Source organism: Coturnix japonica, chromosome 2, assembly GCF_054131305.1.
Source record: "Coturnix japonica strain WE chromosome 2, WE-NBRP24, whole genome shotgun sequence".
Lineage (NCBI taxonomy): Eukaryota > Metazoa > Chordata > Aves > Galliformes > Phasianidae > Coturnix > Coturnix japonica.
The window spans coordinates 29657177-29669217 of record NC_140664.1 but is presented as its reverse complement, the minus strand read 5'-3'; the positions used below and the strand labels follow the sequence as shown (position 1 = coordinate 29669217).

At 40.9% G+C, this 12041-nt stretch overlaps 1 protein-coding gene across 1 annotated transcript in view; it reads right to left on the bottom strand.

Annotated features, from left to right (window-relative positions):
• Nucleotides 1-12041, bottom strand: part of NCOA2 (nuclear receptor coactivator 2) — a gene marked incomplete at its 5' end in the record, with an annotated part of 73997 nt that overhangs the window by 6803 nt on the left and 55153 nt on the right. Inside the window, 6 exon segments of the mRNA NM_001323218.1 lie at nucleotides 2987-3185; nucleotides 5476-5653; nucleotides 6205-6439; nucleotides 6941-7018; nucleotides 7943-8221; nucleotides 9808-9973. Coding sequence (NP_001310147.1) covers nucleotides 2987-3185; nucleotides 5476-5653; nucleotides 6205-6439; nucleotides 6941-7018; nucleotides 7943-8221; nucleotides 9808-9973 — 1135 coding nt within the window.

The window sequence follows — 12041 nt, the reverse complement described above, 5'->3', positions numbered from 1 at the left end:
GGAAAGGTACTGACCTGGCAGCCAGCAATTCAGCACCGATAATGCTAATTTCTGGAAGACATACTAGGAAGAGCAGCCTGGAGAGCTTCAATGTAGTTATAAAAGAGAAGATGATACTGAGACAAGGTCTCAGCCCTCAAGTACATAAAAATCTCTAAGCATTAAACATAGCAAGCCCAGGGTGAACACAACATTTTAGGCATAATCTTCATTTTCTACACGGTGCTGCTGGCAGCAAGAGAAGCTGGAGATTATCAGTACGAGCAGCTAAACGTGAAAGCCCAAGATATGACTGTGTGATACAGTGTAGTGATTCACAGCGTGACAGGACACAAAGCCAAACAGATCTGTTTGGTACCAGAGGTAACACACCTGTTTCTCAGCAGGTAAATCAGCCCATGCACAGATTTTTACCAACACATTGTATATGTTACTTCCAAAATCGTCCAATAATACATGAAATGCCTTTTGAACGCCTTTACAGTGTCACTATTATTCATTGTGGTTAGAAAGAAATGAGCATGCAAAGTTAAAACGGTGTCTTATAGAACAAAATAACCCATAAAACAGAGAAAGTGGATAGCAATGAATAAGTAAAAGCACGGGTGATAGTGTAAAAGAAAAGACTGAATGAATGAAATAGCTGTCAGCAGAATTATTTATATCTCTTTATTGATAACATCTGTTATCAATATTTGTTTGTTCCTGTCTCTCTAAAAAGAAAATGCAAAGCAGCACAGCAAACATTCCCAGAGAGAAAAAAGAGAGAAAAAAGCCCAGAAGTGGCCTTCAAGCTGCCAGCTGCCCACATCTGACCTAGATGAAACATAAAAACATTTGCTAGCAGACTGCAGATGACACAGCGCTGGGGTGGTAAATCAGGAGGAAAACAGGTTAATGTTACAGAATGAGCCAATCTACCTTTGTTAAACAGACTTAATCTGACAAATGCAATTGAGTGTAGACAAAAGGGAGGGAATACACATTTGGGAACAAAGAATGCAGGTTTTGTTTATGTCGTATCTAGTGGATCCGTATGATTTAGATGGGTATATCATGCTGTGGGTTTCAGTATGATTTCTTTGGCGTGACACTGTCACAAAGAGAGGCAAGGCAATCCCTCTCTGTACTGCAAGAGAAATTATAAGCAAAATTTGACTCTAGACAGCTTTTGTGAAATCACCATGGTCAGTTACTGTGCGTGCTTCTAGAAAGATAACAGAGTTTAAAGTATATTCACAACAGGGACCGGAGGGCTGAAAAATAAATACTGAGATGAATAAAGAAATTCAAGTGATTTGGTTTACTGGAAGTTAGATAAATGCTATCTTGAAACAAGATCTAGTAGTCTAACAGGAAGGAAAAGCAGTGCAGCAACTGTGCCAGTGGAAACAGCTGTCTGCACTGGAAGTCTTTGAGATAAAACCAGATCTCCTTCCATAACGTTACATTGCTTAGTTCAGGTTCCTGGGGAAAATTATGGAGCACGTGCACGTTGACAAACCAGACTGCGCTGTCACCTTCAAATCTCAACTCCTTTGTTAACTGTTGCTTTATTACACTGAAAATGTTTAAGAGTAGATGCTTGGGAACTAGTAATAATTTTAAAGTATGCTATAGTTGGATTTAACAACTGGAAATATCAGAGAAGGTGACAGACTTGGCATTATCAGAATTACTTCAGGTCACCAGTAGGCAGCAGCTGTAAAAGACAAATGTGGTCCGGGGCTAAATCTGTCAGCGTACTCTGAGAGAAATGGGGAAGAACTGGTGTTATGCACATGGCACTGGTGTTTAGAAGATACTGATTCAAACAGGAACAGGTGCAGAAAAAAGGAATGTAAAGGCTGCAAGAAGAGACAGAAACAGCCTGGCTTGTTTAACTAAGCAGAAAAAAAAGAACCCACCCAAAACCACAGAAAAACAACCATATAAACACAAAACAACAACAAGCGTGTTGATAGTATGGCTCTTTTTAACATACAGATAGAGAAAAAAGAAAACCATTGAAGTTAAAGGGCAATATTGGAGAAGTAAATAGCCTGTTGCCAAATTTAGGCTTAAGAAAAAAGACAATCTGATATGGTCAGCTTTAAATTGTAATTTATCTCAGAAAAAAAAAGGCTTGCAATTTTGTCAACAATAGCAGTAGAAAGTACCAGAAGACATAAGTGATCTGCCTGCCAGCATTTCTAAGAAAAGTCTGTAATCTGAAATCTGCACTTTAAACAAACCAAAGTTCAGTTCTGAAACAAGCATATGAACCTGTTAAGAGGACTTGTTTGTTAAATATTATTAATATTCCACGTGCACTTAATGATGAGCCTCCAAATGGAAATGTTATTTTCCCTATACCAGATGCCCTAACTAGCAGTCCCAAATGAAAGCAAGTGTGTAAACCTGTTTTTGGCAGAAAACAAACAGGCTACCTACTGGTTTAGCAATTTGTTTTATATGCACCACATTACAGGAAGTATGGATTTGGAGCTTACAAAGATGCTGGCATGATAGTTGTTGAAGTTGACTGCTTGTGCTCTGGTACCTACAAAGAAGCAGAAGCATTTTCTGCCTTGTCCATGCCACCATATTTCATTCTTACCTGCCTGCCATTCAGCCTCAGCTTTGAAGGCTGAGCACAGACACGGGCCCAGCCACTGTGCTGTGGCAACTTACCTAGTGAGAACAGGAGCTAGACTGGCACACATTTTGCACAGAAGTCCAGGAGCCAGTACTGTACGTGCTAGCTATAGTGGTGCTAGTCCAAATGGGAAATATAGTTGCGAATGATGCTCTCTATCTCATTAGTCAATGGTTATCTGAGCGCAGAGCTAAAAACAAAGCCTTTTTAACATAAACATTTCTTAAGAAAACTAATAAAAGAAACATAATGGCTTACAGCAGTTACAGCCCAACACAGCGGACCTGAAAAACTACTGAAAGTCACAGAAAACGCTCTAGCTGTCATCTCAAGTCCTTAAATTCTCACCTGCTCAGGACCCATGGAGGACAACCCTGATGTAGGCACAGAGGTCGCTGAGGTCATGCTGATCTGCCCTGTCATCTGGTTCATGTTGTTCATACCACTTGTGTTGGTTGCCATGGATACATTGATGTTCATGTTATTATTGTACATGCTGGTGCTTGCTTGCTGCCCAAAATGTGGTGGGGACTGTTGTGAAAACATGCTATAGCAAGGAATGGAAAAAGCAATGTGTCAGAATGCTGAAGCCACTATGAAACTGCTCTCTTTTTAATATAACTTCAGCTAGAATTCATACATATTGTTGTTTACCCCAACCTCCAAAATAAATAAATAAATAAATAAATGACTAGTTTTCAACTGCATCAGTGTCTAAGGAATAGATTTTCAATACGCAAGTTCCCATGTCTGTGCACAAAATCGCATGCCTTTGCGTGTGGAACTATGGCAGAGTACAAATCTGTTACGTGTATGCAACAATGGCCAATTAGCTGCTGAAATTTGTCTTCACGTATTACAAATATATTAAGGAAAGCAATTTTTGGAAGAGAAGGAAAACACCTTTTTCCCCCTCCATTGTTAGCAATGCATAGGACTGTTGAATCAGCATTGGATTTGATCTAATAAGCTTTCTTTTCACAGCAGAGGCTATTCACACATGTGTATACCAGATTTGCACATACAGTTATGGCAAGTGGGCTCACAAATATAGACATGCATTTGTGCAGAAATTAATTGACTAAATCTTAGCGTCAGAAAAATGTGGCACTGTAAGAAAGAACAGAACATCTGAGACAACTGCCCCTTATGCTCCTGTAAGGATATTTCTGAACAGCATTAAGTGTAACTGTGAAAGATTTCATCCCAAGTTTTACTCAAAGCCAAGTGCTCTCTGAATACTATCTTCCTTCTTGTTGTGTTAAAAGTCACATGAGAGGGTTTTTATATTTCCTCAAGACACTCTATTATTTACACATCAGTCTTTTCCACTCTTTAAACATACTCCAGCAGTCAATGAAGGAATTACTGCTGAATATGTCTGTTTAGAGGATGTGGATTAGGCTGAAGCACTGCAGGAGGACTGCTGCATATCAGGTGGCACACAGCAGCCACCTCCACATCAACAGCTGACTTTCACCCTCCAGATGTGGAAATCTTTTCAGGGTTAGTGCTCAACCTTGCACCCGGGTACTCCATTATGCTATTGCCACCCCTTACTGTTGGCCTGTTGTGAGACTTTCTTTAACAGAGCCCTTTTTGGAATGCAGCTACATTCCAGGCACAGGACCAAAGTCCAAAAGTCCCGTAATTCTCTTCCTTCTATTCCATCTCTTTTCAGGCCACCTAACCCCATTTTGAAGTTATTATCTGGATGGCTGAAAGAGTACACTACAGATCATTGTTAATACTCAGTGGCTTGTGTAAAAACATGTGACATGTCTCAGTTGTAGAGCTGCAGTTTAGCGAGCCAGCCATTAGCCTACCCCTGCTGCAGTTTCAGCAGAAGCCTTGGCAGCAGTAACTCTATCATCTGCAGATGCTTCATGAAATCAATGAAGGAGAGGTACAGTCAAGGATTAGGATGAGAGATAAATTGGTTGCTTTAAGGGGAACTCGGATCAGCCTCATCACTGAAATATTGTTTTTCTGGGTTTATTAAATATATATAAACAAGCAGGAAAAAGATTTCTTGTTGAGCTGGGATAGTAAAAGCAGCGTGAAAGCTTTGGGATGAGACCACTGTGCTAGAGACCTGTGAGTACTCCAGTTTCAATTGATAGAGGTCAGTTACACAACAAGCTGACAGATCTTCCTGTCTTCCACTGAAAAGCACAGATCATTGCCATCCGGAAACTCCTTGCTGCCTACACAATGTGTTCAACACCCAACCCATCTAATGATGACAGGTTGGTTATAATAGAGTTACACTGACTGGGCACGGGCCTCAATTGGAAAGGTGACTGCATGCATAAGGCATGCTACAATGCTCTCAGAGAATGATAGCTGATCCCAAATATGTGCAGGTACTGGAATGAACCTGGTCGCACTCCAGCGTTTGAAGTGGGAGGTGATATCCAGTCACCATAATTCCAGAGCAGTTTAGAATGCACAGGCTACGGCTCAGCTGATCCAGCCATGTGGAAAGCACTGTGGGAGCACAACATTAAAATCATATGCGGAAGAAATGCATCCACACAAACGTTAGGAGCTGGAGCTCACTGTGCAGCACAATTGCTTCTTAAGAACACAGTTTTTTATCAGTTATCAGAGACGAAGCAATGCATTGCATGGATGCACACCTTTTAGCTATGCACTCACTTTGCCTTGTATGAAGACAGTATTTAAACCAATTCATCAAGCCAACTTGAAAAGAAATTTCTTTGGGGACAGACCACTAGCAGCAAACAAATACATTTAAACACCCCCATAAATAAGTGTGGACCATAAATTACCCCATTACACTGCGTGCTATTTTTGTTTTGTTCTGGATTTACCTGTTTCCACCCATATTCCCTTGTGCCCACCCATTCATCTCTGTAGAGGACTGATAGGCAGGGTTAGCCTGAGTCTGCTGAATCATGGGGCTTTGTGTATGAGCCAGTCTTGGGGACATCAGTGGACTCTGAGGAGTGGTGGCCCCTGTGAAGCCTGGATCAGGCTGCTGACTGATTCCTAAAAAATAAGAAGAGAACATTAGCCACCGTACATTCAGAGTTTAAAAAACAAGAGCTCAAACCTGCAGACATGTCTTTGCACTCATGTCACTTGGAATCTATAACCTTGCCTCTTACAGTAGGACCTTGATTTAAAGCAAGATGTCATCAACTCAATACTACACATCTAACTTCAGAAATTATTTTGCTTAAGTATGTTGGTTACAAGCCACTCAGTGATGGCATATGACTCAGGTGGTATGAAATCAATTTCTATATTCGCTGTCTGTGCGACAACTCTGTAGTTTGTGTTATAAAAAGAGAATATCTTAATGTCTCTTCATTTTCATAAAGTAATTACAAACATGTAGGAGGAAAACACATCTATGGTTTAGAAGATGGTTTGAAGTATAACAAGCCAGCAAGAACAGACAGCAAATTTAGAATCAAGCGGAAATAACTTGCTTTGATTTTATCAAAAGAACTTCAACTTATTTTCATTAATGGGATGGGATCTTGGGGAGACAGTCGGGATAAAGGAGTGCTGAAATTACAAAGTAAGGACAGTACCATAGTTTGGAGGAAATGGGAACTGCTGTGTGTTCGCCTGTGGGATCCGTGGGTTGCTCATGGTTGCTGGTATGCCCCCAGTAGCAACCATGCTGGGGGTCATGCTCAAGCCCTGCCCTCGCATCATCAGTGTCCGCTGCTGCACCTGCTGCTGCTGCTGCATCTGCCGCTGCCGCAGGTGCTGGCTCAGGATCTCCCGTTGCCTCTGTGCCAGCATCTGTGCATTGATGGGGCCCTGTAGGAAAAGCACCGCTACCTGTTAACAACCTCTGCAAAGGCAACACCACTGGAGCAGTCGGGGAGATTCTGGCTCTTTCCTCCTCCCCACCACAAACCTAACATCAGATGGGGAAAAATCACCTTGCTAATGCTTCTGCTAGGAAAGACTTCCAACAGTGCAAGAGTCATCAACAGAAATAATAACGGCATTTAATGCTGCAGCAATTTCTAATTGCAAAGAGGGCTTATTATAAAAAATGCAGCCTTAGGAATTATGAAGTCTAGTTAAAAATGCAGTCATATCTACTCCTAGTAAATAACTATCCAGCTTGGGTAAATATGGGACTCTAAGAAATAAAACAACAGGGAAATACCAGTAAAACAGTAAAATATCATTTAGACTGCATTATTATTTCAAGCTTCAACATTTATGGTGTTCACAATATTGTAGCTTAGACTAATTTTAACAGGAAATGGGAAAATACAGGGATCTGTTTTAAAGTACTGTTTTCCTCACCTGCGTTGGCACCCCAGGCCTCAAAGACAGGTTCATATTGGAGACATTGCTGATCTGATTTATCAGTGGCTGCCGATTCTAAAGGGTAAAAATAGTTCTTAGTAGGATAAAAAGGGAAATTTTATACGTATCTTCTTCTCAATCAGTAGGCTCAAGGGTTTGAGGACCCAGTTGTGCAGATGCCAGTAGAAACTAGTTTTCCTGCTCAAGTCCTGTTATTCATAGACTATGCAAATAACAACACTAACACAGTCTCCACAGTTCCAATCTTATTCGAGTTTCAGACTGGACTGTTGATGTTGACACCAAATCAGACTCTATCCTGATGTTTAAAGGCAGGAACGAACAATCCTTCTTTCTCCAATATCAATATATCTTTTAAATAACATTATGAACTTATATATTTTAAAACAATCCTAAAGTAGACCAAATAAAAAAAAGAGAAGAAGAAGAAAAAAGGAGGTAGGTAGGTAATATCTTAGGATGCAATAAAAAATGATGTAGATTACTGGAAGATTCATAGAATAGAATCATTTAGGTTAGAAAAGACCACTAAAATCATCCAGTTCAACCAACAACCCAGCACCACTTTGCCCACTATCCCATGCCCCTCAGAGCCACATCTTCATGAACATGATGGTGACTCCACCACCTGCCTGGGCAGCCTGTGCCAGTGCCTCACCACTCTTTCTGAGATTAAATTTTTCCCAATCTCCAACCTGAGTCAAGATATAACAAACAGAAACAGACCTATGCAAGAAAAGGCTCCACTGTGGCCTTGTTCAAGGAATTAGCAAGCCCCAGGCTTAAAAACTGGGCATAATTTTGTGCAATATTATGGAAAGGATAAGGGAAAGCTGCAAGAAAAAAAAAACTGAGAATGTGAAAGGTGCTGTTCCAGAAAACCTCATTATAGCTTTAGTTTAGGAGTGAAACTAGAGTTTTTTAAGCACACATGCAGGGCAGCCCAAGTGGGCCGACACAGTAAGGTTTCTGCCATACCTGCTGTGCCTGGAGACGGTGTTGCAGCTGGAGCCGCAGCTGGTTGGGCTGGCTCTGGATGATACTGGCGGGCCGTAGGCCAGGCCGGGGCTGCATGCGCAGGGCGGCGTAGCCAGGGCGCTGCCCCATGGCGTGGAAGCTGGGGTCCTGCATGGGCGCGTAGCTGCCCTGAGCCATCTGAGCCTGAGCTGTGTACTGCTGGGAGAAAACCTGAGCCTTCTGCTCCAACAGCATGCTTGAGTCCTGGCCGGGGAAAGTCTCTGGGTCCACAGCCTGGCTCTGCAGAAATATGGGAATGACATAAGCAGTTGGTGGGACGTGGTTTCCACATGACTGTCCGAGACTAATACCACCTGCAAGAACACCCTTCCAGCATATGAACACTTTTACATAGCAAATTATGTAAAACTTTTTTTTTCTTTGTATTATTATTGCATTTCTTTTTTCTTATAAAAAAATATAATTGCATTTTGGTGTTACAACACATGTTCATGAAGACAAATTCCACCCATCTTTTCTCTTCTGTTTTAAAAACAATGACTTGCAATCTTTGTAATGTTTTCAGCATAATAACTTTATCATTATGTTAATGAATAAAAGCTTGAAATGACAGATTTTGTAATAAAATCTGTAAATAAAGCAATGGTGGGGTATTTTTGCCACTGAATCGGAGACTAATTCAAAGTCATTACTAATGAATAAGGATGAGAAAGTAGATTTTGATCAGTATCTTTAGACAAAATAACAACTCGAAATAAAGATGCCTAAAACTCCTACTGAAGCTAATGGGAATAAAGTGCCTTATTCTTTCAAACTGATTACCCATTAGCATAAAAAGCAAACACAACTCTAAACTCTACTCTAGATAATATTTGCTCTTGACAAAATAATCTTATAGCTTATTCCACACTGTCCTGGGAAATTGGGTTAATCTAAATTTCACTGCCCTCATGAAATAAAGATTTTAAGCTTTTGTAAGATGTGTGATGGATATTTAAAAAATAACATATTCCAAAATGCAACGGTTGTGTTATGTGCAAAACACTTTAGCCATTTTTACTATGATATTCATTATACACAAATATATTTAAAATATATTTGAAATAAAACATTTTTGGGCTGTTCTATTTCAAAAGTTATATAACACTGCCGAGAAATTTCACAATGCAAAACTGAAGTTCACCAATAAATTACTCTGTGTTGCACCAAGTCAATTTTGGGAATGGTTTTATGTCCAAAGCAAGATTTCATCAGTCCTATTTCATAGTTACAGATAGTGCATGGATGTGGAGAGATAAAAGTAGTATATAAAACACAGAGATAGTTAGAAGTTAACACCAGGCTGCTAATGAACTCTTGGAAGTGAAATGGATGTTCTAGCCTTGTCTGAGAATATGAAATCATTATAGAGGCACACATGGCTGTTTCAGAAATACAATTTTGATGTCAGAATCATCAAGTACTGGCTTTTCTTCAAAAGCTAGTTCTTTTTTGTTGTTGTTTATTTGGATACGTATTTTTTGCTCTATATAGGACTGAAATGGACCAGAATCAAATGAAAGCTAGCAAAAAGTAAGCAAAAGCCTTTGATTTTTCAGTTTGGGTCAATTTAGCTTTATAAAGCAAATGGGCACAGCAAATGTCAGAAGAACAGCAAGGGTTGCATGGGAGATGCTGGGAATTAAAGCTGGGGCTGAAGCAAGCTTTTCAGGTGACAGCAAGCTCTTAGACCAACTTCCACTAAAATAAACTACTTCATCTTAGCTTGTAAGAAGTAACTCCCTTCTGCAACACACATTTCACCTTCATCTTAATCTATCCTTTAACCACACTATCTAATGTATGTAATGCAGATTCCACTATACCTGGCTAACGAGTTCTGGTATTCCCAGAGCTCTGTCGATTTCTTCTAAGCCATCAAAATTTCTTAATGCCATATAAAGCTGATCCAGGAGAGCACCTTCATCACTCGGTGATTCTGATGAAGGATGATTACACAAGAGATCATCTGGTGAGCTGCCAAACGGTTGCCTGTGAAAACATGAACACTGCATTGGTAAACAGCTACTGAAGGCTGAGAAGTAGTGTCAGAGGATTAGTAGTCAAACTGAACTAACAAGTGGAGACAGAGATTACTTTAATAGCTGTCAATTTTGTCTAGAAACCTATTCTGGATGAAAGTTCAGCCTCCCAAAGAAATAGCTAAATAGAGTGATTAATGCCTGTCAAGACCCTTCAGGCACTGCACATTCAACAAGCAAGCACACCCAGTGCACCCGACTGCTGACTGCCTACTACAGAGAGAAGCATATCAGCAGAGAGGCATAGAAGTCAGTATAGAACATAATCACTGAACATGGAAAGCTAATTAAATTTATCTTCAGGTAACTGTAACCTTGAATTTTAAATATTTCATCAAGTTTACAACCACAAGTAGAGAAAAAATTCATTTCCATAGTTACTCTTAAATGTTTTTCTAACATGCAAAGCAAACTGAAGAGTCACAGAAGGGTCCAAAGATTGCCTGAATGTGTACAAACTGAGTAGCTGGGAGAGCTGGCCAGAAGCAGGAAGAAAAGGACAAAAAAACAAAAATGCCTTTTTGTTTGCAGTAAAACACTGTAATAACTCAGCACATCCTACGGAATTGCACACTTGGGTACCAGTTTATCTACTTGGCTATATGCCTCAGAATAACATCAGCAAGAATTTGGGTACTGCCAGGCTGATGTAGCCCTACAAATCCTACCTACCTCACTCCTGGATTTCTATGCAAAGCATACACACATTTAAAAAGACAGAATAAACGTTTATTCACAATCTAAAGGAGGAAACTTACTGAGAAATAAACTAAATCTGAAATTACACATTAGCAGCAGACAAATGACATGTTTTTGCTTTGCACTGTTCACACACTGTAGGGCTTCTACACCATGCACAATGCTACAAGATTACAACAGCAAATATTAAGAGAAAAGCATTCTGTGAGTAAAGGCAGCTACTATGAGCACATCATGGTAGAATCCCACCCCAGGTAATTACTCAAGAGAAGACAAAAAGTGTCATATATGGAGGGAAAGAAAAACACTATATGGGAAGCCTTTTTGCATGCTTGTTTGGTAAAACAAAAAAGAAGACCATGATTGAGTAGTCAGTTTCCACAATGAGATAAATCATAGAATCATAGAATGGTCTGGGCTGAAAAGAACCAAGATGATCATCTAGTTTCAATATCCTACTATGTGCAGGATTGCCAACCACCAGACCAGGCTGCCCAGAGCCACATCCAGCCTGGCCTTGAATGCCTCCAGGATGGGGCATCCACAACCTCCTTGGGCAATCTATTCCAGTGCGTCACCACCCTCTGTGTGAAAAACTTCCTCCTAATATCTAACCTAAATCTCCGCTGTCTTAGTTTAAAACCATTCACCCCTGTCCTATCACTATCCACCCTTGTAAACAGCTGTTCCTCTTCCTGTTTGTATGCTCCCTTCAAGTACTGGAAGGCTAAAATGAGGTCTCCCCAGAGCCTTCTCTTCTCCAAGCTAAACAAGCCCAGTTCCCTCAACCTTTCCTCACAGGAGAGGTGCTCCAGCCCTCTGATCATCTTAGTGGCTCTCCTGTGGACCCATTCCCAGAGCTTCACTTCCTTCCTGTACTGGGGGCTCCAGGCCTGGATGTAGTACTCCAGATGGGGCCTCACAAAAGCTGAGTAGAGGGAGACAATCACCACCCTGTCCCTGCTGCCCCCTCTTTTTTTAATGCAGCCCAGAACACAGTTGGCCTTCCAGGCTGCATGTGCACACTGCTGGCTCATGTCCAGCTTCTCATCCACCAGGACCCCTACATCCTTCTCTGCAGGGATGTTCTCAAGGAGATCTACACCCAGTTTTTATAAATGCATGGGATCGCCCTGACCCCAGTGCAGCACCCTGAACCTCATTAGGTTTTCATGGGCCCACTTCTTCAGCCTGTCCAGATTCCTCTGGATGGCTTCTCTTCCTTTCAATGTGTCAGCTGCACCGCTCAGTTTGGTGTCATCTGCAAACTTGCTGAGGGTGAACTTGATGCTATTGTCTGTGTCACTCATTGATTAAGA